A 26,491-nucleotide genomic window follows, 5' to 3' on the forward strand; every position below is an offset into this window, starting at 1 on the left:
ATCGATGACGTCAGCCAGAACCTAAATCGCCACTCCCTTCATGGCTCCCGTTCTCTCCATCTCCCTGAAAGATAATCAGGAGTGAGCCTGTGAGTGCGCTAGCTTCCCACTCAATAAAGCCAGGCGGCAAAGCCCGACGCATGTACTGCAGTGAAGACCACCGCCGTGCCAACGGCGTCGCTAAGCTCTATGGTGCGCCTCAGCGCAGTGGCAATACAATACGGTTGGCGGGGTTCGGCATTCGATAAGCTGATCCCAGTCTGTTTTATGGCAGGATCTGCGAAGACGGTTGACCACGTCGTCGCTTATCGCACGAGCTTCCCAGCTATTGGACCGACGGGGTTGTTTGTTGCTGCCGTTGCGTCGGAAAGATAGTCGCTTAGGAAAGCCCTCTGTCTGACTGACTGCGCCGTTATTTTTGTGTTCGCGTAGATCTCATTGAAGAGCCAGATGCTGAGGAGCACAGGGTGAATGAACACGCTGTGTAGACTTCGGGAAACCTTTCTCTGCGCTTTCACGAGATCGCCTGGACATTAACGTTGTCGTGTTGACGTGCATCTCGGACCGAATCGAGTCATCGCAGGGTATTAAGTGGTTCGGCTCACTGCTTGTGACTTGTATTCACATAATCTCCTCTCTATACTGACACAGCCGAGGTAGCGGGGTCGTGGGATTGAATCCCGGCCGCGGCGGCCGCAATTCGATAGGGGCAAAATGGAGAAACGCCCGCGTATCGTGCATTGGGTGCACGTTAAAGAGCCCAAGGTGTTCAAAATTATTCCGGAGTCTCTCACTACGGCAAGCCTCATAATGAAATCGTTGTTTTGGCACGTAAAATTCCATAATATTTCTTTTACCACAAGAGTAGAGACCCTCTGCTACAAGAATAGCCAGCCTTTCATAACCGTGGCTATGTACAACAGGCTATCTTCATTTATTTAACCCTGCTCGGCAAGCTTGTGCCTTCACGCTCGTGGAGCAGAAACGTGTGAGCAATTTCAAACGATTGCCGCAGCTAAATGAAACGATGCATTGGACATAACCCCGCAGCAGACCACGTGGAGATATTTTCTAGCAGATTTTCGTGCTTGAACAAAGCTTATATGTCATCAAAGGACAACCGTAATTATTGTAATGCTTAGCTAAATGTGATTAGTGATCCTCGTTATAAGTATATACTGTTCTTCCAGACGAGCATTCATGCACCATAGCCGTCTGCCCAATGTAAACACGCCACACGATGCCCTTTTTATGTTCTTTACCAGTTTCTCTGCTCATTATAGCATCTTCTTTAAAAATAAAAACGTGAGTGTCGATTCAGCGCTTTTACCTGTTTTCTTTTCTCCATCGTTGCCATTTTTATGTCACTTTTTTTTTGGCAACGGCCTAACTGACTTATATCCTTGCACAAAATTTTCATCTCGCCGTCAGCGCGTTAGTGACACGCGCATTAGCGAAACGCGCACTGCCGTTCGCATGGTCTCCCGCGCTGTGACGACAGGCCCCGGAAAACAAAACGACATTTATTTCGGGATTCCGTGACACGCGACACTTGTGGACTCGGGCCGACGACAAACGACCGAGCGCGAAATTTATGACGCCTTCTGTCATCCGTGTCGTATACGGCAAGAGCTGGACATATGGCACATGCTGTTTTATTATTATTCTCTTGCGCGTACATATTTGTGTAATTTGGTCCCCGTACGCGAACTTGAAAAATGAACTGTCCGGGATGTGCAATCCCAAGCGAGACCCAGCCGAACGAAACGTGCGTACACGCCACATGCGCCCTGGCCTCTTGCCAGCTGAGAAGTTCGCCTGAAAAGATGTAGCAATCGTATGGGCAATGTGTTAGAGCAAGAGGGAACATAATAACGAGAGAGATGCTGACATTAAATGAAAAGATGCATACTATTTCCTGACTGGCGACCTGGAACGCAACTACAGATGCCCGGTAAAGCATGTAATATACACAGTGATCACACAAACACACAAGTGGCATATCTCTCCCCCCCCCCCCCACTCTCTTCCTGACACGCGTACACGCTTTAATGCTAGATTTGCTATATTCACAAAGTTTAATTATGTCCTCTGGTTTTCAAGAGTACTAGAAGCGCCTTCGCAGCATGCAAGGCGTAGGCGGTTCCTCTCCAAACACCAGGAATGTCCCATTGCTTCAAGCTCGAGGTGAAGTACAGATGAAATGCAGCCTTCAGAGATTGTCTGTCTGGACCCGAATTCACACAAAACATCTTACGCTAGAATTTTTCGTAAGAAATAATTTTAGCCAATCCAGATGCCAGACATATGATAAGCGTAAGCCGCCCCCTTAAGGTTGCAAAAGCGAAAGATGGTCGGAGACAAGCTGAACACGTCTTGACAGCGTCTAGAATTTTTCGTAAGACAATAGGGGATTTTATGTCTCACTGATCCAGATAGAACGATCTGCCAGCACACATCGTATGAGTTTACATTCGCAGCGATAAGAACAATGGGAACTGCAACGCCACGCTACCCAGACGAACCAATGCATTGCAACGCGCGTCAGCGAACTAATGCAAAGAAAAGCTTCCGTACGCGAACATAAGCGCGAGCGCGATCGTGCCCTAAGGGATCCCGTGTATCCAAAACTGAATTACTAATTAATAATGACCGTACACAATAATAACTATCACTGTTTTCTGCCACTGTACCCTCCATCAGAAATGAATGTGAACATAAAGGGGTGCACATTGTGGGTTAATGACCCTTTTCATGTAACGTCCGTCAGGAAGCATAGCTGCACTGAAAACGTACATCGCAAACTTGAGCCTACGTTTTTCTTTTTTTAATAATATTTCTCTTGTTATGGAATGCACTACCGCTACTATTCTGAATAAATAAAGTTTAAGAAATACCATTTCGGACGCATGTGACCCGCGCGACATACGCAGTTGGAGCACGTAAAACCTCGGACAGACGACGGCACCATCTGCGTATAAACTTCCATTTGAGCTATCATATACCCGCGAGACTGCAGCAGCTCGGATCCCAAACACACGGCTCGCCTAATTCAGTTTTTCAGAAAACGCTCAAAAGGCAAATAGATGGTGCGGTTTTTTTCGGCGAAAGCCGCGAGAATGGACCTCCACAACACGTGTTGCCCGAGCTAGTACGAACCTGCGGCTGCGCTACAAAGTCCTCCTCCTGACCTTTCTACGCTCGCGTGTCCTGCCGTGTAACGAGCATTCAGTAAGCACGGCACGAATCCTCCCTTCCCAGACCTCCTCGCCAAAGGCCCGTTCATTGTTCTCCGTTGGCACAATCACGGATCCGGAGATCTAATCCTCGAAATTAAACGAGTTCGCAATCCGAGCGTGGGGCGACACCATATGGCGTCGGCTCGAATTGGACGTCGAGCTGCGCCAGCGGTCCTTTTCTAAACGAGCTGTTTGTTTACTCAGACGCGAAGGGAGGGGGAAGGTCTATCGAACACTATAGAAGCTCAACGCTGTGACTCAAACTGTATAAACTCTGGAGATTAATGAGAGAGCCTCTGGACGCATGCATAGAAAGCAGAGTGGGTGGGATCAGTATGTCTATCTGTTCCTTTCCGTCTGTATATAGCGTCAAACTTGAGGTGAACATTTTTTTAGACAGATTGTTTCAGAGAACCGGTACCCTGCGCCCAAACCCACGAGGTTGTTGTCAGCCAGACAGGTGAGGGAAGTTAAGAAAGTAATTAATGAAACATGCAATGCATTGGGTTGACCGTAAGGTGTTCTAATATGTTTGTTGATAGTAACCATACGATCTCTGCATAATGTGAGTATAGCCGATTTACTCTCGTCGAGGGTGACGACACCACTTTTTCTTGCGACTATAAAAAAAGAGACGAGAGAAAAAGTAGTGGTTGTTCTGTTGCTGTTTATTAAATGATACGACCCAGGAAAAATAAGCCATCGAAGGCGCCGGAAATCCAACAAAAATACAGCAACTAAAAAACGCGGAGAACAAATAACATAAACAAAGGTAAAAAGGAAGAGAGCTATCGGAAGAATAAAATATCGCGTAAGTGAAGCATAGCCTGCCACACCTTTTGCGTAGTCGTTGAGCACATATTATATCGGTAACATGTAAACATCCAATCACAGTGCACATATTTGCGGTCACTACAGGACAAACAAAACTAGACGGAACCTTGCGCACATTGCAAAATAAACCGCATCACTATAGATACTACCTGTAAACAAGTGACACCGCATTCCAAAGAAAACAAAAACTATTGGTACAAGTTCAATTCGTTGTGCAAACAGGAATTTTTACTTCAGAGACAATTCCGATTTCGCAGTTCAATTACACGTAAAACTTATAAAGGCTTTCATGTGACAGCCACTGAACGGATTTGAAGGAAATTTGTTGCGTTTAGAGCAAAAGTTCAATATTGCCGAAGATTATGAGTGGCGTCTTCATGTAGAGCCTCAGCTGCTTTACAAATGTTGCCGGGAACAGTAAACTAAAAATCAATTAAACTAAAATTTTAATTATAGGGGGTTGCGTCCCAAAATCACGATCTGATTATGAGGCACGCCGTAGCGCGGTCTCCGGGATAATTTTGACCATCTGGGATTCTTTAACGTGCTCCTGAGTTAAGTACACGGGTGTTTTCGCATTTCGCCCCCATCGAAATGCGGCCGCCCTGATAATTTGAAGCATAAAATTGACATTTCCGTCATATCGCACAAAAATAGTTATAAATTTTTTCCAAAGCATGTCTCTTATAGCGTCTAAAACAGACAAGTACAATATACAAGTTTGAATCATTATATTTTTAGCATCAGATGGAGAAATAACAAAACGTTTCGTCCGTAAGAGTTGTTTGTCGTTGGAGCTGCGTTCGATCATAATCTGTCTAACATCACGATTGGCTGACATCCGCTTTTACGAACAATCTTAGGGTAAGAAATGTTCCTGTGAATACATGCCACGGTTTCCAGAAGTATTATTCGCAAAATGTTTCTATGCTTCAGAGCGGTGTGCAGTAGGTTGATTGCGGCCGCTTTAGAAGTCCTATAAGATCCTGCTTAGGTAGTTGCGATATCTGTTTTTATTGCGTAGTTAGAGTTTTAAGAATGATAGTTTAATCTCTTAAAGTTTTTTCGTATTTATGTTTTTTCTTTGTAAAAATAAACGGCTAAAAAAAAAAACGAAGTGTTATATACCTTGATCAGCTTAAAGTCACCATATACTGTGCAAAGCAGGGAAGCGGGCATGGGTTTGGCGCATACATCACTCCTTATGCTAATGCACATCTTGACGCCGATTCATGCCATGAATACGCAGGATACGCGCAGATTAGTTTTCGCGAAAAAAAAAAGAAGGTAATCCTATTGACTGTTACGATGTCCGCGCAGCCGCGGCCAATCACTTCTCTGGAAAGCGCTAGATCGGCCACGGAGAAAGACGTAGGAGCCGGTAAGCAGGTTATGAAAGGGAGATGTTTGGGAGCGATTCCTTCCTATTAATTCATTTCACGTCGGAATACACACGAAAGCCCAACCCCGGAACAAACAAAACACATGCTACGCCCTAGCAGTGCGAGCACTAAACCGATGTGAATTACTTAAACGCGAAAATTACCAGAACAAAGGAAAAAAAGAACATTGAGGACGTTGTTCTACAAGAAATAAAATATATATCATTGATCTCCCTAACGCGATTTTGGGCCAATTACGCTCGCTCTTTCTGCCTGAAAGGTAATGTGGTGGTTTTATACATTTGCACTTCTTAATTTTTGCCATGTCACGATCGTAAGTTTGACTCTACTTACTTTAGTACGTCTTTCTTCGCTTATCTCCTTCATATCTCTTTCATTAATGATATTGGCCGAAGACCTGCCTTCATTTCAATTTACCGTGACTATTTCTAGAACATCGTTTGCATATACTTAAGATCTGAAATTTAAGCAAATTTGTATTGATTCATCGTGGTGTATCAGGCGCTAAGCGAGAACACAAAAGAAGAACACGGGAAAGGTGCGTCCCTCTTCTTCATTATTTATGTTCTTGCTTGGCGTCTATTACGTACGATATAACGTAAGTCAGCCACTGAAGCTTAAAAGAGGAAAAAAAAATACATTCTGAAGTTTCACGAGCCGAAACCACGATCTAATTATGAGGCACGCTGTAGTTGGGAATTTCGAACTTAATGTGACCGACTGGAGTTCTTTAACATGCACATAAATCTAAGAAAAGGGCGTTTTCGCATTTTGCCTCCATCTAAATCCAGCTAAAGGGACGCGCGACTTGCGATACAACGGGATTACCGCGAACCCTGCTCATAAGGCCTCCATTCCAAGGTTTCACTTTTAAAATTTATAAGCTTCAACGCCCTTGTGACCAACACAATGATACATTGGATTACAAGCGTCCTGTCTTAACGGATCGAAAATTGGCATTTGACGTGGAAACTATGTCCCGCAAACTGTTGTCGCCGACAGTACATACAGGATGTTTCACGTAACTTGAGACAGACATTAAAAATATGCAAATGCTACGTAGCTGGACCAAACCAAGGTAACGTTCTTTGCCCTCGCTTGGAGATGCTCAGATTATTTTTGCATTCCGCCTAATTAGATAATTAGGCTTAATTAATTGATTAACTTCTCAATTGTTATAATTAGATTAGAAGTGTCAATAAGAAAATTGTAGAGCAACATGAGAAACTCCCGATACAGCTTTCTGTTGCTGAATACGTGCTACTAAAAGTGTTTTTCCGAGCGTGAATGAAGCCCGCAAATACACGCAACATGGCCGCACGACCGGCCGCTCGAGGCACTTTGCGCGCATTCGCGGGCTTTTCTCGCGCAGTGCCGGATTAAGATGGGGGGCTATTATGGGGGCTGCAGCTCCTGGCCCCAAACTTTCAGGGGCACCGCTCGACCATCTGAAAAAAAAGTTGCCGAGCGTGCTTGCTACCCACGTTGTCATGAAACCCGATGACCGGGGCAACTTCTTGACAGCCGTCGCGTTCGTTTCGGCAAAACCCCCGAGCTCGGCTCTGGTGTTTTCGGTACAAGGCGTTTCGGCGAAACATAATTCTGAGCATGGCACCAAAACACCGTAAAGTATGCCTTTACCATAAAAAAAATCTAAATTGTGTAAGCAAATTAGTGTGAACACACTTGATCCACATCAACGGAGCTTGAAGCAGAACATGACGACAACAGGACATGTGGCAGCAGAAAGTTCGAAATAGGGACGTTCAATGTAATTATTGAAAACTTAAGCACAGCGTTACGAGCTCGGATATCTCTGTGCACCAGCCTCTGCCAGAAATTTCAATGCATAGCGCTTCTCAAGGAAGTTCATTGCGATGGCGACCTGGTCAATCAAGCTAGTGGATTAGTGGAAACGTACAAGGGCGATATCGACTTGACCTTTCTGCTCAACTAGTCCAGTTCTTTCACTACCTGGAGAGTTGCAGTTGCCAAGACAGAAGCGCGAGCGGTCTGCTCAAAATGTTAGAGCTTTTGCTCTAACACTGCTGCTTTCTGCTGCCACATGTCCTGTTGTCGTCATGTTCTGCTTCAAGCTCCGTTGATGTGGATCAAGTGTGTTCACACTAATTTGCTTACACAATTTAGATTTTTTTATGGTAAAGGCATACCTTGTATTGGTTGGTTTTGTATTGGTTTTTCCGAATGTCTCCGTTGCTTTTAGGTTATACCGAACCATTCCTGCAACAAACTGCGAGACTGAGCGCTCCTAAAACGGTCGTTAATTAAAAACTGTTTGCGCTCCACTCTCGGCGAGAGGAAGTTGAATTCCTTAGCCATCATGTCGATCGAAAGGGACCTGCTGAGAGATATTTCTTTTGATGAAGTCATATATGAATTTGCGAGGTTGAAAAGCCGAAAGATGCCGTTTTAAATGTTAGATTTGTTCATGTTTTAGCTCAGTGGCAGTTTCTCTCATTTGCTTGTTTTTGGTCAATGAACAGCGTGAAGAAAGTCGTTCTTCGTTCCCTTTTTGTCACGAATGATGAAGTTTGAGTCCGACGTGATTGCTTTTCCTTGTCGTATTGAACGTAAACATTAATTTAAAAGTGAAATTGTACATGATTCGTATGGTTATTTCAGTGTTCGAATGTTGCACTTGTACATGCGTTTTGTTGAATGTTATGCGTTTATAACTTGAAGATTGAATGCCTAATAAAATGTTTCTTGTTGCGAAGAATATGCTCTTCTGTTTTTTGGTCCGTGCTCCGTGCCAATGCGGCACTTCGACTAATTGTGAATTTGTGATGGACTGACGCTTTAAACATACCGACGTGTACATCAGATAATAACCGTTAAATAATGCTAGAAATCACGAAGAAATTAGTTTCCCGAACCCATAAAGATGATGTATATTTTTATCACCAATCAGCGAACGTAACATGTGGGCTTCGAAAAATTCAGCGGATTAAACCAGTCATCATCATCATCGTCGTCGTCATTAGAGCCCCAAGAATGCCTTTAGCCTCGGGCCCCGAAATTTCTTAATCCGGCACTGCTCTCACGCTCGGAAAAACACTTTTATGCAGCACGTATTGAGGAGCCGAAAGCTGTATCGGGGAGTTTTTCATGTTGCTCTACAATTTTTTCATTGACACTTTTAATCTAATTATAATAATTGAGCAGTTGAGTAATTAATTAGGACTAATTATCTAATTAGGCGGAATGCAAAAAATAATCTGAGCATCTCCAAGCGACGGCAAACAACATTACCTTGGTTCTGGCCAGCTACGTAGCATTTGCATATTTTTAATGTCTGTCTCAAGTTACGTGAAACACCCTGTGTAAACTTGGATGTTGGTCACAGTAAACGTGGCATCCAATCTCTCGCGCCCTGTTTATTCAGAACGTGAATTTACGAGAATTACGAGTATTTCAGTTACGCGCGCGATAAAGCAACAATGCGAACACGCCGATCCGGTCGCCCGTCCGGAAAGAACCGCCTGGAAAGTGGAGCGTCGTTCGCGCGACAGAGATCTGCGCGACCCGCATGCGTCGGGCCCCAGGGAATGGATTTTATTCCGAGCTGACCGTCGTTACCTTGTCGACTCGACGCTGGATCCGCGCAAGCATAGACAAAAAGAAAAAAAAGAAAGGGAGATGCAGCTGCCTGGATTGACAGCGCTATGCGGGCCGCGACAGGAGCAGCTGTTGTCATTGCGATTATTTTTGCTTCCGGACTCAATGACAGAACGAGCCTGAGTCTGTTTAGCACAGTAGGTAGTAGCTTATATGAGCGATGTAGTTTGTAATCTAAAACAAAAGCAAGAAAGTATGATGTAGCAATAAAGTAAAAGTTTGTATGCTACTCAAAAATGTTATAAAAGGATCGACGACCAAAACCTCAGCAACCACAACGATGGTTAAAACTACGGCGACAAAATCAGCCATGATGACGACAGCATTGTCGCTCGCATTGTGGTGATAAGCACGCTGACGATGTCTGGAAGTGGCGTTAAGAGCTCTTGACAAAGTAGCCTTAACAGCTATTTCAGCTATGTTTTTGTTTGTGTTTATTTACCCGCCCTGTAACGACCCTCGGGTCAACAGTATTTATAAATAAAAAATTACCAGAAGAATCCGGTGGCCGGAACTGCAGCTCGGGACACAAGCTATCGAGTTTTCTGCGGTCATGATTGTAGTGGGCTTAATTTTTGTGGCACTGATTGTACTACAAATGTGTACCTTTCTGAAGGGGAACACTTTGTTAGAATTCAGTGCGACAGAACTTTAGTAGTTGTACTGCTCTGTCTGAAACCTATGGTGAGTATGGCGAGTTACGCGGACTTCTATTAAAACGTGCTGTGAAGGTTATCACAAATTTCAGGCTCTATAAAATATTGCATGTGTATTTTCGGCAAATTCATTTAGATTTAGATGCTCTAATATTAATCGCCTACTGACTCTTAGATTAGACAGCAGTGCACCTGACTGCCCCAGAGGCGAGCAGCAATACAAGTACTTGCCTTTTACATTTCGTACCTCTTGCAAGAGACTGGTTTGGTTAGCTGCTTCACGACGTGTTTCGTGACGAGAAAGATGGACCAGCACAATCGTTTAAGATAAAGTTTTACAGCGCACCCTCTTCTTTAAAATACATGTGAAGCAGAGAGAGAGAAACAACTTTTATTGAAAACGGCAAATGTGAGAGGCGTATCATCTTAGGTTCCGCGTGCCACGGTTTCGTATTTGCCCAAACGCGGAAGAGAGTAGAAACATAAGTCAAATTTAACAGTCAGTGGTGTATCTTGCCTTACTTTGCTGTTGTATAAATTTGTTCACATTTTCCTTGTATGTACACATCTTAAAATTACGCGGATAAGCATGTGGAACTCCTTACTGCATGTGGAACTCCTTCTGCCTTCTTAGCGTTGCCTTCATTGCCAGAGAAAGTTGTACGCGAGTACCCCACCTAACACCGAGTGGCTGACGACGGCCACTCGGAGTTAGGTGGGGTAGTCGCGCAAACCGTTTGCGTATTGCACAAACCAAGTTGCCTTGTCAGATTGCATCGATGCAGCGATAGCGCAGGCAGCCAACGGGATGCTGGGCTGATGGTCCCCAAGCATTACTCTCTCTCTCTCTCTTTGTTTTTTTTAAATCTAAATGAAGTTTCTTACTACTACTACTACTACTACTACTACTACTACTACTACTACTACTACTACTACTACTACTACTACTACTACTACTACGACTACGACTACGACTACGACTACTGCTGCTGCTGCTGCTGGTGGTGGTGGTGCTGCTGCTGCTGTTTAACCTCCTGTGAAGCGTGCACCGCCGTATAATGTTAAAGCGTGCAGTGAAGCCCTTGTGTTCAAAGAGTTTATAGTAAGAGTAAAAGAGATGGTATCGTTGGATACAGGGTAGATTATTCTCGGGTCTGGCCTGTTGATATATATGTAAAACGCAAATATTGCGTTATTTAGCAACCGTTGTACTGATATAAATTAAATTTGTTGAATTTGCTATTTAACATTATGTGTATCAGCAGCAATATTTTTATATGGAGTAATACTATTTCTGAAAAAAAATTACGGTAGATTCAAGAATAAGAAAAAGGAAAGCACTAAGCTTAGACCTTCGTAATGGCGCAATTAAAAGGTGATGTCATAGTACTGTGAATTCGATTAACTGCGGTGTTTAAAGCGAATAAATCTGATATTGTATACATAGAGCATGTACAGAAATTATTTGCTATGAAAACGTTTTTTCAATCCTAATGAAGATGAAATATTCTACCGAAGCTCTAATTTATCGCCTTAGATGTGTCCACTTTATTGGCTCTAATTGATGCGGTTGTCTAAGTTGTGATGTCGATTTTCCACGCACAGTCACGGGATTGTGCAACCTTGTAATTCATATTCATATTCACTAGTAATTCAATTTCTTGTCAAATTTGCCTCCTTGTCGGCAATTCTTGCAAAAAATCGACGCGACAGCACAAGAATGTGATGCACGCAGACTCATATATTGTGCACTTTTTTTAAGTAGCATTTAATTTTGTCTAATCCTTCAGTGGTTGCCTGATGAGAGCATTTCTTCGTTTCAGGTATGTTGTTTTAATGTAATCAGATTTAGTACTGACCTAGAGCTCTTTCTTAAGCGTGTGCTTTTTCGAATAATTGTTGATTCGAAGCTTCAGCAGCGAACCCCCTCCCCATATTTCCGCATCGTCGTATTTTCCGCGCTTGTTTTAAGACAGGTGAATGAGAATGGTCACTCGTGACACCTCTAGAGAACCTCTGTGGTGCATTTATTTAAGGTATTAGACTTGGTTTGGTCTGGACTTTGAAAACTATTCCTGCGATGAACAAACTGCGATAGTCACCAGGAATATTCTTTGCACCTGGAAAAAAAGAAAGCTACACGTACCGATTCCACTACTGAGTAGCAGACTATAGACTTGTACTAAAGTGGCGGCATTACAGATTAAAGAATAAGAAGAGTGTGGCTAGCGCCCCTGGGTTCATTCGATCTTTAATCTAAAGGCAACGAGTGCGCTGAATTACAAGTATCAGGGCCGCCATCTAGGATACAGAGTAATTACTAACTAGCTGGTAGCATGGCCTCTAAGATTGAGTGATGCCCGATCTCGGAGGCCATGCTTATAGGCGATCACGTGCCGTGTGGGTGTCACAGCTAAACCACCTGCGTTCGTAAACGTAGTTGCGTTAAGACTGGTAAGTGCCGATCAGCGTGGTACTGATGTCGCCGCCGTGCTCACTGCAGCGCTATGGAAACTGTGAATAGAATACGGCGACGTCAGTGAAGTCGCGATAATACTTCATTAGTGCATGCTATTGTGTTACGGTGAACTAGAATATACCAGGTGTTATTTCCTTCTTTCTTCTTATACGGAACACTTAAAAAAAGTATCATATCTAGGCTCTTGACGTTTTGCAGAGGTGGGCATTAGCCGCTAGAATTGCCAACGATAATTTGACTAATTACCTCAAATGTGCTAATGAAAATTTATGTTGCCATCTTCACTAAAGTACATAAATAGCGATCAAGCTCATAATTTTACGTTGTTTTGTGTTTAGCTGTTCAGATTCACTCCACCCAAACGTATACGTGTACCGTTCACACTGATACAAGTGACCTCAGATGGTGGCACAGATACGAAGAGGAGGCATATCCGCTTCAACTCGCTTTCATCACCAAGACATGCAGTGCAACACAAAGCGGAGTGCGCGTGGTGTCGGATAGTTTCCAGGAAGCGAAGCCGAGCCGCGTCTCTGCTTACGCCGCAGAAAGCAGGAGTATCGCGGGCAGAGCAAACATGCGTGGACTGCGGTCGGCGATCCTTCTGATACAGCCACTAGTACTGCGGCTACTGCTTTCGACGTGGCTGCGATTGGTGCCTGTGGTGAAGCAGACAGATTGGATAATCGACGCGGCCAATCCATGCGAACTCAAGGTGAGAGCCACTATAACCCTTTCTCGTACGCAGACAGACAGAGTGATTGATTGATTGATTGATTGATTGATTCATTGACATATTTGTAAATATTTCCTCAGCTTTCTTGTCGCATTTAAAGAACATGCGAAGGGAAGAAGTGACTCTAGGTGCGAAAAAACAAAAAAGAGTATTTTAGGTCTGACACGCTTGAATTGATCGCAAATGTGTTAGCGTTGAGACACGGGCTTTAGTGAGGACAGAAATGCGCGGATAAGCACAGCAAGTTAATCAAAGAAACTGTAGAATACAGAAAAGAAAAGAAGGAAGCAGGGATAACTCGGTGTCTATAAACGGATACAGTGGTCCTATGCGCTAAGAAAAATATTAAAATTGTGACCACTCCAGCTTTCGCTTGTGGACCATTGCACAATCCGAGCACTTTTATTGCTATCGCAATTATTATGGACACTCCAGGCGCATTTTTGCCGTGGTCGTCGCCGTCGCCGTGTTATTCCGTATAAAGTCCAACGGCGATTACACCGTCGCCACGAGCAGTATGCTGTATGTGCGAGTGAAAGTGTGAGAGGGGAGCCGACGATCGCGGCGCACGCAAGGGAGGAAAGCGGGGAGGAAGCGCGCCATCTTCCGTCACGCGCAAGGCTCCCTGTGGAGTGGAGGGGGAGGGGCGTTCTACTTCGGCAGCAACTGCGTACGGCGCGACCACGCGCGGTCGCGCGGGCCTCATCTTGAAAGTAATCTGCGTTGGGGGCAGAGTGTAGGTGTTCCGGCGGCTTGTACCGTTGTGCGTGCTCTGTTCTCGCCGTTCAGTTTGCGTTGATGCGATAGACAGCACGAAGGTTCACTTCGCTCGCTGCTGCTGCCGCCGCGCTTCCTCACGTGATCATTTCGACAGCGTGTGTCCGCGGTCTTCGAGTGTGACGTGTTCATGTTTGCCTGTGCGCGCTGACGCCATGCTTGTTAATTTAGTTAGTAAGCGAATGTTTACAAGTTTATACGGCCGAACGGCTGATAAAACTACTATCCTTACTTCATATAGCTGTCCACCAATTTGCTACCGCAATCGATGCTTGGCCTTCCGGGCGAAACTGAGACTTTTCGTCTGCGACTCAGTACTCTTCTGAGGGTGTGGCTTCATACGGAGGTGCAAATCTTGACTACTACTGGTCACAGAGGTCTGTCCAATTCTGGAATTGCAGCCATTCGCTGTAAGATTTCTAGTTTTAAATATTTTTGTCGTCATGGGGCTACAACCCTAGGGGAACATACGCGATATTCTTTTCATCCCTTAACTCCCTTCCACTGTGTAGGATATAGCAAGGAAGACACCCGTGTGGTTGACATCCCTCCCTTTCCTTCCTCTCCCTCAGTGCTCTTCACTCCAGTGCAAATGTTTCACTTGAGTCTCTTTAGTGTGTAAGGCCAATCGCTAGGCCAATGTAATTTCGTTCTCGTTTTACCGCTATGGTAATATTACATCGTCAAAATGTCGACTATGCCAGCCTTACTCTTTTGTCATTCTTTTAAGCCGGTTAATCATCGTCCTCCGATTGACGCATTAAAGTGCCTCTACACAAATATGCATGGCATAGAGGAACGCACTTGAGGATTAGGATTTTGATTGATATCGCTTTCGAAACGTGGCACGCGACAAAAATCCACATAGCCTGCTTGATCTAATCAAGTTCTACTGCACTTACATGGTATCTCTGCGCCACTTATCATGATGGGTCGTTATGTTACGCAAGATGGTCCCAGCCACGGCGGTCGCATTTCGATGTGGGTCAAAATGTAAAAACAACCGTATACTTAGATTTGGGTGTACGTTAAAGAACCCAAGGTGGTAAAAATTAATCCGGAGTCCCTCACTACAGCGTGCCTCATTATCAGAACGTGGTTCTGGCACGTAAAGCCCCATAATTTAATTTACGCAAGACGTTGCTGGCTACAGCCAAAGAACATTCGTGCAAGTGATTATTGCCAGAAGACATTGTTCGGCATGAATTGAGAAATTCGGCCCTTGTCAGACACCAAGCGTTATAAAGTGATGGATGGTTATCCAGCTGGGGGCTGCGCAAGGTTATTAATCAGGGGTCTTAAATGCTGCAGAAGCGCTATTCATTCGATAACTGCAGGCTGCAGTAGCTATTATTGACGTTCGCAGGGCTGTCCTGCTTCCAAGCCGGGCTACATCAACGTTCACGTTCTCAGTCACAGCCACATCGACGCTGGATGGCTTCAGACAGTGGACGTCATATATGAAACGTGTGAGCATTAACCTATTTCTGGCACTGGTTGCATTCATCTTCTAATTATACAGTTCATCTAAATCATTAAACTTTCATCCCAAAGTGTTTCTAAGAAGGCTTATCCACTACGAACATTTTCAGCACTTGGATCGAACTTAAGAAGAAAGCTCTAAACCTGCAACCCTCTCTGTTAAAGTACACTTAAAACAAACTTGAATGAACTAAGTTACATTTCAGAGAAAAAGTCAAATTTTAGCGTCTACTAAGCGCAAATTATTTATTTAGCGCCTCGTTGTTTTTCAGATATTGCTGAAAATCTAAACGTGCCAACAGTCTATGCATCAAGTTTAGAAACCCAGTATGACTGCACATTAAAAATAGACGCCACACTTTTGCAAATTACCGTATTTGGACACCTTACAGCGCACATATCTCATGTTATGCATTGTTCTGAAAATACTAACACTTTCTAATTAGTACCTTAACAATGTAGCGAGAGAAAGGGTCGACAAAAAGAACGAAGTGAGATGATAACAATTGTCGAACAAGGAACGTCTCAGCCTGAAGCAAACGTTCCGACAAATCAACTAGTCTTCATCCGTGCAAAGGAATAGTTTCACGTAAATTACCTACCAGTACATTACATTTTGTCTGATTTAGACTCTCAAGCAGGCGCATCTTAGAGATCGTACTTGACAAACAGCGCTAAAACAATGCTACCCTACGCACCCTACCCTACGCAAGACAACTGACTCACAATTACAAGAACATTTGGCACTTTGACAGTATCTATCTATCTAGCCGCCAACGTCTTAGTGCTCTCATGGTCGTTTTCTTAACTTGGTATGTACCAAAATTGGCATAGTATGACAAGAGTGTATGACGAACATAAATGATAGGTCATGGCATGAATGTCATGACATGCGTGTGATGTAGGTCATGAAACATCGGAATAAAATGACAATGACCCAGCGAAAAAATTAACACTCAAAAACCACTGAGATAGGTTCTGACGTGGGTACTAAGTGAAGGAAACACTAAAGGATGATAGTAGAAGTCATAGCCAAGAGCATGACTCAGCAAACATGACAATGACTCAGCAAAAGAAGTTTAACACTAAAAAACCACTGAAATGGGTTCGGACGCGGTTACTAAGTGAAGGAAACACTAAAGGATGGTGTTAGAACTCATAGTAATGACCATGAATCAGCAAAAATGACAGACTCGGCGAAAAATATTAACACTCAGCAACCAGTGGAATGAGTTCGGATGTGGTACTAAGTGAATGAAATGTTGATGCTCGAAGTCATAGTCATGAGCATGACTAGGGCGGTCGCCTTAAGGTCTCTTAGGTGTAGCTAAAGGGACTCCTGAGGACTCATGACATGCCTGTCATGTAGGTCATCAAACAGCCACCTACGTCTTGGTGCTCTCATGGTCGTTTCGTTAACTTGGTAGGCTCCCCGCACACTGCTTCGCATAACATCGATTCCCACAGGACCTGGGACTGTTTCTAGTGCACTCCTGAAGATAATCTTGACGGTAGCGCGTGGAGATTGCCAGTGTTTGCATAGTTGTGATCAAGGCATTTATCGTTGCGTTTTTTTTTTATGCACGTCTTATTTCTGTTCTAATTCACCTTCATAGGTGACAAGGTTTAGATCTCGCTTTTCATCGCTGACGTACTCGGCGGGTTCCGTAGCTCAAGCGCGGCTTTTTAACATTACCAGAAGTTTTTCTGTCGCGTTCTTTAGTGCAAATTGCAATGAGTGAATAGACAACACGAACAAGCGCTTTGTGCTCTAGAAAAAGCTCTCTACTGTCAAGCATCAGAACAGCATAATCTGTTCACGAGCGAAGGCTATTTGTCAGTTCAATCAGTCCGGCTCCTCGCAGTTACCCGCCGCGGTGGCTTAGCGGCTACGGTGTTGCGCAGCTAAGCACGAGGTCGCGGGATCAAATCCCGACCGCGGCGCCCGCATCGAAATGCGGGCGAAATGCAAAAACGCCCGTGTCCCGTGCGTTGGGGGCACATTAAGGATCCCCAGGTGGTCAAAATTAATCCGGAGGCCCCCACTACGGCGTGCCTCATAATCAAATCATGGTTTTCGCACGTAAAACCCCAGAATTCAATTCCTCACGCAGTTGAAACGCTGATCGGCTTGCTTGCTCTACCTTCTACTGCTTTCCACATCTCCGCACCACCGTCCACTCCTGCCGTCGTCCAACAAAAGAATGTTTCTATAGCATTGCTTCTAATCCCTCTGTCGCATGATGCTGCTAACGGCGCAGCTGTTGTATAGGCAGCCCTCCTGCGCACACACGCTGAAGATCTGTGCGCAGGTGTGGTGAACACGTCCTTCAGTATTTTGCTATGCGTATACTGGAGCCTGTCTGCGCCAAGCTAAACCCCTTTGTCAGGTGTCAGAGTGCAAGCAGGCCGTCACACGTCTTCGCAGACGCGACGGCTATCTACGACACCACAACGTTCGCCCTGCTCCAGAAACCGAGCCGGCGTTTCGTTTCCGCCGAGAACGTCTTTTTCGCACGGTGGTGGCGAAAAAAGCCAGCAGAAATCAAGGACAGCGTGCGAAAGTTAGTCCTCTCAGGTACGTGGCCTCTCACTACTAAGTGGTTCGTTATGAGAAAAGGAAAGGTTGGCGCTATCTTGTGCAGCCCTTGAGGGAGCACGGCTCAAGGAGCACGGCTCTCACTCACTCGCCTGAGAGAGACAGAGAGAGAGTGAGTGAGTGAGTGCTCCTCTGCCGGGCATGCGACTGCGTAACCATTTCTCTGTTATGCGCATCTTTGTAGAGTGCATCCCAGCTCACAATTCTTTCTTTCTTTCTTTCTTTCTTTCTTTCTTTCTTTCTTTCTTTCTTTCTTTCTTTCTTTCTTTCTTTCTTTCTTTCTTTCTTTCTTTCTTTCTTTCTTTCTTTCTTTCCCATTCTCTAGGATGGAGGAGGTTGAGGGAAAAGCTGCAGGAAATCATCTTGAGGAGTCCTCAACCCCCGCAAAAGCAGCAACAACACATGGTTACATAGTAGTTTCGCAGCACTTTCACGGGGCAACAGATCAATATTTATTTATTTATTTATTTTTATTTATACATACTGTCAATCCCAATAGGGATTATAACAGGAGGGCAAAAGGAGACAGGGATTTAGTACAAGGCAAAAAAAAAAAAAAACACCAAGCAAACATGGTGTAACTAGACGTCCTCCAGTCTACAGGTGCAAGTTATACCGCAAGTTCTACAAAGGTAAATTGTACAGACAAAATGACAAAAAGACATTGGCACTTGAGGTAAATGAGAACAAAGGCAAAACTATAAACTGTTTTAAAATTGTGACGCTAGCAAATCGCTTTCGATTAGTTTAGAGAAATGGGCTAAGGATGTGCTACTGGTAATGGATGGGGTCAGGTTATTCAATTCTCTGATCGCCAGGGGAAAAAACGAGAATTTGAGGGCATCTGTGTGGAATCTGTAAGAAGCAAGTGTATGAAAGTGTTTCTGGCGGGTAGTTCTTGCTTCGGATTGCTTAATATAACGGGACTTGTCTATATTTAGGTGGTTGTGTAACAGTTGGTACATTACCTTTAAGCGTGCCAATTTCGCCCGGTTTTTTATGGTTAGCAATCCGGCCTTCTTAAGTAGTTCTGTAGGCGACTCTGTTCGGTTAAAATTGTTAAAGATGACCCTAAGTGCTTTTCTTTGTACTCCTTCGAGCTTGTTGGTTAGTTTTTTTGTGTACGGAAACCAAGCAGTGCTTGCGTATTCCAGGATGGGTCTGATAAGTGTATTGTAGGCCAGTAACTTTGTGTCGGGTGGTGCTAGCTGCAATCGTCTTTTTAGAAAAAGCAGTCTTTTTAGTGCAGATGATGTGATGTATTGAATATGAGAATCCCATCGTAGGTCTTGTGACAATATGACACCTAGGTATTTATGCTATTTAACTTTAGGCAGAGTGCTTGAATTAATGGTATAATTAAAGTCGGATGAATGTTTTTTTCTAGTTATGGATAACAGTGCGGACTTTCTTTCATTGATATGCATTTGCCAATCTCTACAATTACAATACAAGTGAAAACAAAAAAATTCATATACGGCAAACTTCAAGATGAATATTATGGCTTCAAAATCAATCAATTCAGAAATAGGTCGAATAATGTGGTCAAATTAATGCAGTGTTAAAGTGTGTTAGCGAGCGGTGGAACACATACTGACTAGGGGTGACAGTTCGTGAGCAATTTGATTTCTGACGGAGTTAGGTTGCAAAATTCACCGCACAGAAACATTCTCTCGCAGGACGTCTACAGTTCGTGGGAGGCGGATGGACGCAGAATGACGAGGCGGTGACCCACTACACCGCCACAATCGACCAGATGACGCTGGGACTTCGATTCCTAAATTCCACATTCGGACCGCAGTGCGGCGTGCCCAGTGTCGCGTGGCAGGCTGACCCGTTTGGACACTCAGTCACACAGGCTGCACTCTTCGCCAGGGTGCGCATTGAACAGCGCTTTCAACCGCTTCAATTCTTGAACACAGTAACATGAGAAATCACTGGAGGAACTGGATGGCTAATATGATTGTATAGAATACGATATTTAAACAAGGTGAAATCGCACTTCTGACTAGCACTGGCCAACTTTTCAACGCATCTGCACAATGGGAGAATCGAGAAGACTGCGATAAATTATTTAGACATCCTGCCTCACGTATGGAATCACGTTCGGTTGGTTCTTAGACTGCACTAGAAAAAACACTATAATTATTACTAGTTCGCCGAAAGACACAATTAATGACACTAATCTCACGTTAAAGTCTACCAGAAACAATTTTTTGCTGAGTCACTTACTTATTGCCTGCGGATAATATTCATAAGCGGAATGCATTTGGGGCTATCAAGTTTCAATTGCGTACGAAATCTTGTCAATATGTTCACACGTAGTATATAAAAAAATTACACATCAGCGCATCAATCAGACAAAAGTTTTTCGACTCACATGCGTACACCGATAAACCCTGGAACACTTGGATACTCACTATAACTACGCTTAAGACCAAAAACAATGTTGCTGTCTCCAGAGGTAGCATCCACACTGTAACGTAACCGTGACCGTCTCGTTGCAGATGGGCTTCAGCAGCGTCATGTTAGGCCGGATATCGTCAGACACCAAGAACGACTGGCAGAGGAATCGCAGCATGGAGTTCGTCTGGGAAGCCGACAGCCGGAAACAGGGGGAGTCTGCTAGCTTACAAAAAAAAAAAAAAAAATTGTGCAAATCTATCCGACTTTCAGCAGCTAAACATATACATAGTTAACAGCTGTATTTCTAATATCTTCGGGCGTCACATAATGAAATTGTATTATTATTATTATTATTATTATTATTATTATTATTATTATTATTATTATTATTATTATTATTATTATTATTATTATTATTATTATTATAACAATGCGGGTCAGAAGATTGGTATGAAACAGAGCACATAACAACGAGGAGGGACATCAGCGCTGAGGTGTGTCGTTCTCTCAGTCCAGCCTGGTTTTGTGTGCGCTGTTTTATATAAAAGTCGCAGTTTTATTGCAGAAACCTGACGTCCTCTTCGTCTACCACTGCTGCTGATGATAATGATTTCTATTGGAATACCCTTCAAAACGGGGCGGCGACAAACAATCCCCTAGCCTGCCCATGTTTTCTTGATCTTTTATCTCGTCATTAAAGCTTTTTCTCTATATTGTAAAGTTAGCTATGCCTGTAACGACTCCTCTTCTATCGATCTCTTCCCTGCCTTTCTTTCCACCAATGCTCCAAACGGCTCTTGATTATCTCGACTGCTGACACGTTAATGATTTTATCCGCTTTCAATCTCGGCGCTTAAGGTGGACGTTCCCTACGGTCTTGCTGAGCGAAAATATTGACACTCCAATACGATGGGCTGCGTCATTTCCTAACTTTTGCTGCAGCATGCCTCATACTGATGCGAATATTGGCTTCGATATGTTTTGTCCTCAGGCAGCCTTCACGGGAAACAAATATCAAGGCACTGCCCTTTGTGTTATCGTACAGATTTTCCTCCCTCATTTCTTTCTTGGCATTCTTGTAAATCTCTATGGTCTTTTTTGTTTCCAACCTTTGCATTCAATTTACCATCTATGTTTCTCTCACTTTCTCTTTGACTCCCGGTTGTCTATTTACAATTTACACTTTCAATTACCCTGCACTTGGTTGCCAAATTTCTTGACCTCTCCCTCAATTCCGTGTCCACGCTTTTCAGGTACAGGTAATCGAGAACTTAATTAGCTGCCCAATTCATTTCATCCACGGTCCTTGGCCTTTCTTAAAAACGTTTTTGATCTGCGCTTCTCTTACTTCAAAAGAGGTCCAATCCATGTCACCCTGCACTGCCTAATTTGTGGGTTTTCCAGGCGTCTCCAATGTCAATCGGCGCACCTACCTTTGATCTATTTCCAACCCCGACAAGATCTCTGATTTTAGGCAGAGTGGCATTTGTGAACGTAAGAACGTTAAAACGAAGCACAGAACGCATCTGCGACACACGCTGGTGGCGCCGACTGGAAGCCTGTTCTGAATATACGGGCGAAGTGGCAAGAGAGATAGATAAAGTGCAACAACGGAGTGAGAGGAAGAACAAGTGGAAAGGAGAAATTCCCGTGTCCAATTGTCGAAATGGCGGGAAGAGTTGGCGCCGAATGCGGCATTAATAGCGGGTCGCTGTAAAATTGACGTTACACTGTAAAACGACATTTGTGAGTAAATAATATTCTCGTTATCACTTAACTTCAAGCAACTAAATGCACTAAGTACGCCATCTCCAGCAGGCTTACAGCGTGCACCCCTCGGCCGACACCGTTACCGCTATCGCACGGTACCACCTGCGCATGCGCAATGCGCTGCATAGGCGTGGAACGCTTGTGGCACTGGCATTCGCCTAGGGACGTAACGTTAAGACGGTGCCATTGCAAATAATAACATTGTCATTGTTAATAAGGTAAAGGTGTGCGACGGACGTCCCTGCACGATGACATCAGCCACTGCCAACCCCGAAAAAGCCCTGTTTCTAGAATGTAGCGTCCGTTGGCAAACGGTGTGCGAAAACACAAAGGGCAGAAGAGCAAGGAAAGACGACCGCAAAGAGCTTTTATTCTTTTTTTATGTTCTCTGGCGCTGCTTGTGTGTGGCGAGAAACCAAATATGCGAAGTACGTCCTGACCAGGTTCCGCAATTATGGAACCGTATTTTTGAAAGATCCATTTAATTTTACACACTGCTTTTTTTTTTTTTGTCATCCATCGCGCCGAGCGGCTGATTTCGGTAATAAAAGGCTGCATAGCTTCGCCCGAACCAACGACGTAGGACGAAAAGACAGTAAAATCATATGAATCACTGCAAAATGCCTCGCCAGCTGATTTTGAATACCGATGCAGATGTTTTGAAGACAATGAATTTTATGCTGACTTCACACGGGTTTGGCGTATCTGGGATCTGCCCATTTTGTAACCATTTCCAGAAAAAAAAGTTCAACCAAGTTTCGACGCTAAAGAAGACAATTCGACGTAATTGGGCGTGAAATACGATGCGAATAAGATACTAAATGAGCGAATAATGAACATGAAAAGAGACAGAATACAGATATGTAACCAACATTTCACCATCGAATTATTTAAACCACCATGTACGTTGAACACTTCTTTAGCGTCGACGCTTGCTTGATCCTTTCTTCTTCAATAAAATTACACTTTGGAGCACTGTAATTTCTCGCATGCAAGACAACCCCAAATACGGTTAACATCCTCAAAGCACAGGAGTGAGAAACTTGAGCTTGAAACAGCCGCCGTGCTTGACGCAGGTGGTGGCGATGGACGCATTCTGGCTTGGGTGCCCGAGAACACGTACACGACGCCGCAGGCGATATGCTTCGGATGGAATGACTGCCTGCATCCCGAAGTAAGCAAGACCAAAACAACGTCCGCGTTTGCATAAATATAACTGCGTCACATCATAATTCACGGGCGTCGTATTCATGTTTTGAATGCCATCACGCGGGGGTTTACATGCTAACGGCAACAAAATGCATCAAGGTGACATGCTGCGAAATGACATGGGCTCTATGTCGCGTATAGCGTAAACACGGTTAATAAGTAATGTAGAAGTTATGGGAAGAGGCGGCTGAGAGAACGGCTATTATGCTGCGCGTGCAGGGGTGAGTATTGGATTTAAAGTGTCAGGTAGAGGGTGCAAGTGAGGGAGTGAAGTAGTAGGTCGTTCAGTGAGGGAGTGAGTAAGTGAGCAATAGCGCGAGCTTTGTGTACAAACTTGAATATTTATGGGGGTAAAGAAATATGAGAAAACATATTAGTCTGCTGGCATGGCACGAGGCACTGCGAGTCTATAAGTGACCAGTCGAGTTCACTGATATCAGATTATTAGTTACTGCGCTAGTTTAGGATCGTCATGAGGAAATGACCAAAGTATCCAACCGGACGTTATTCTGTTTAACCTCCCTGCCTTCTGCTTTTCTCTTTCCTCCTCCTCCTCCTCCTCCTCCTAAGATCGTCATCAGCAGCCTCTTTTATGTTCACTGCAGCACGAAAGTCTTTCCCAGCGATGTCCAATTACATATTTCTTGCGTAGACTGACTCACATCTTAGGCTGTTTGGGTTTAATATGTAAATACACAAAACATCTGGGTTCGTATTCACAAAACTCTTGTTTGAAAATGCGAAGGTATACGAACTCGGCTTCATGTTTGTGATTGGTATCGTGCTTACACTTTCGTTTTCTTTTTCGCACGCAGGAATCTTTTCGGAATGAGCGTCTGACGCCGTCTGTTCTCATCGAATATGCAAGATATCAGGTAGACTTAACACTGTAAATAATGAGTGCAGTGCGCTAAATAAGTGTTAATCTATAGTACTCCGTGTCTCTTAAAACGTTTAAGTTTGAGCCAAACAGAGGTAATTTGAACCTGTAATCATTCGCATGGTGTGAACAGAAACAAAACATGTGCAACGTTAACTCAGTGCATTCTACGTGACGTTGCAAAGGCATTGCTTTATTTCGTATAGTCCATGACCCGTTGACATTTCATATATAGTCTCGGGAAATTCGGTGGCTTCTAAACGCTTTCTCAAAAAATAAAGCACAGCGTGTCAGTGTGAAACGTCATTTTCGACAAGCTCATTAGATTTTTTATCACTATATCCACCACATTTGCTGTAATTTAAACATATTTTGCGCCTCCCCTCGCCCTCTTCTTTTCTTCTTACCGGCTTAAATTCAAAAATTCAAGAACAGAAATAAATAAATAAAGAAAAAAAAAGAAAGTAGTATTCAAGAACCAAATTGCGAGTGACTTATTTTATACACAAATTGTCATTCTCCATCTCCTGTCGTTCTGGGACTTGCTTCGACTTGCAATGCCGCAGACCGAGGTCTACACCAACGACACGGTGGCCGTGATGTCCGGCTGTGACCTGTGCTTCTCCGACGCCAACGACAGGTTCCTGAAGCAGGACGACGTCTTGGCAATGGCCAACCGGATATCCGCCGCCCAGCGGAAGCGGCGACGCGTGCATGTGATGCACTCGACACCTGCCTGCTACGTGGAGGTGCGACTGAGCTCGTCTTCGCATTCGAGGGCTTTGCTTTTATAGACACACTTCTACGTTCATTACGCGCATCACGTTGTGCTTTTGCGCTGGCCTGAGAATAATGGCCGACAACCAAACTTCGAGGCAGTCGGACTATACAGACGACTCTGCGGTAGCACTTGTCGATGTTGGCAAATGTATACGGACTTGTCACTAAATATAGGGAAACGTTCTCTATTTGTTTGTCCTCTAGGAACGCCCTGCCGTCTTTCATGCAAGGGTACACGGACATCACGAACCCCAACACCACTTACAATAAGAATAGACTTGACAAAATTGAATAATTTAATTGATGATACTGGAAATGCTGGCAACTTATCACCAGATTTCCCACAACATTTGTTTGTTTAATGACTATGTAGAAGTAACATGAAGATCTGAGCAAATAAGAACATACGCACACACATTCATACAGTGGCGAGCACTTATCATCAACGCTCTTGAATTGACGAGCAATATAGTGGGCGCGACGAGGCACTTGGTCCGATGTGCACATAAGTGTTCAGGCAAAGAAAACAAGAAGTAAAAGAAAACACTGGAATATGCAATGTAAGACTGAATCCCGATCGAATGTGGGACAGTTGCACAATGTATACAGAAATGGTGAGCGAATACAAGATATCATACTAAAATGATACATATATTTTAATAATTTCACTAGAATATGTACAAATAATAGAATAGGAATATAAAGCAAGAACAGAAAAAAATTATTTGGCTTGACAGAATAGATCAATAGTAAATCATGCTGACAGCATTTGATTTGCAGGTGCCCTTGTGCATACCTCGTGAGAGCACTTTACTGTGTGTATACCTTACGAGTACCGTCTTGTTTTTCTTCGTCATACAGCGAATCTCAGAATAAGAAGAGGACTGATGACGACGGCGTGATAACAACGACAATTTTCGATGACCGGCAACGGCCGTCGTAGCAGGTGCAAAGAAAAGGACGGTCATGTAACAAAACCTAGTTTCGGGTTCTTAACTGCTGCGACCTTAAAATGCGATACTGATCCTTTATTCGCGTGTCTGGAGCAGCACGAAATAACACGCGGTCCGATTGCGTGATACGAATATCACCAGGGTGTACACCCACCATCGAAGCTGGAGGTGTAGCGTCCGTTTGCTTCCTCCAAATGCGGAGCTCCTATTTTCTGGCGGTAATGACTTGGGTAGCTTTCATATGTGCCTAGCCTGAAATTGTCCATAATCAGTTTTTAGAGCCCGCATTTCTTTACAAGACCGCTAGAAGTCGGTCTTGAGTGTTCGACGATGGCTGTATACATATTTGTAGCGACAGTTTTCTGCTCATATGGCCTGCATTTAGCGTTGCATTTTGAACCCGGATATAAAGAACGCTCTTTATCATCTTTTCTTTTTCACTCCCTATTTTTCTCCCTCTGTATGCATTCAACTTGCATATGGCACAAAGGCCTTGCATTCCGCATCTCGGGAATGGCCTCGATTTGCCGGAGACTTGATGCCTTACACAGACCGGCCTGGCCGTACCTGGACTGGCTTTTATACGACCAGGCCCAATTTGAAGATGATGGTGCGATACGCCAACGGGTTTCTGCAGGCAAGTCCGTGA

At 44.0% G+C, this 26,491-nt stretch overlaps 1 protein-coding gene across 1 annotated transcript; it reads left to right on the forward strand.

Moving 5' to 3' along the window:
- The first annotated feature begins 12,733 nt into the window (after window positions 1-12,733).
- On the forward strand, window positions 12,734-26,491 carry LOC119466609 (lysosomal alpha-mannosidase-like). The gene is made up of 9 exons (XM_049657453.1): window positions 12,734-12,965; window positions 15,130-15,232; window positions 17,674-17,823; window positions 19,524-19,720; window positions 20,352-20,464; window positions 23,053-23,194; window positions 24,045-24,104; window positions 24,676-24,858; window positions 26,333-26,491. Exons 1-9 carry the CDS (start codon window positions 12,828-12,830, stop codon window positions 26,489-26,491), a joined length of 1,245 nt encoding a protein of 414 aa, XP_049513410.1. The 5' UTR covers window positions 12,734-12,827.

The sequence above is a fragment of the Dermacentor silvarum genome, chromosome 10 (assembly GCF_013339745.2).
Source record: "Dermacentor silvarum isolate Dsil-2018 chromosome 10, BIME_Dsil_1.4, whole genome shotgun sequence".
Lineage (NCBI taxonomy): Eukaryota > Metazoa > Arthropoda > Arachnida > Ixodida > Ixodidae > Dermacentor > Dermacentor silvarum.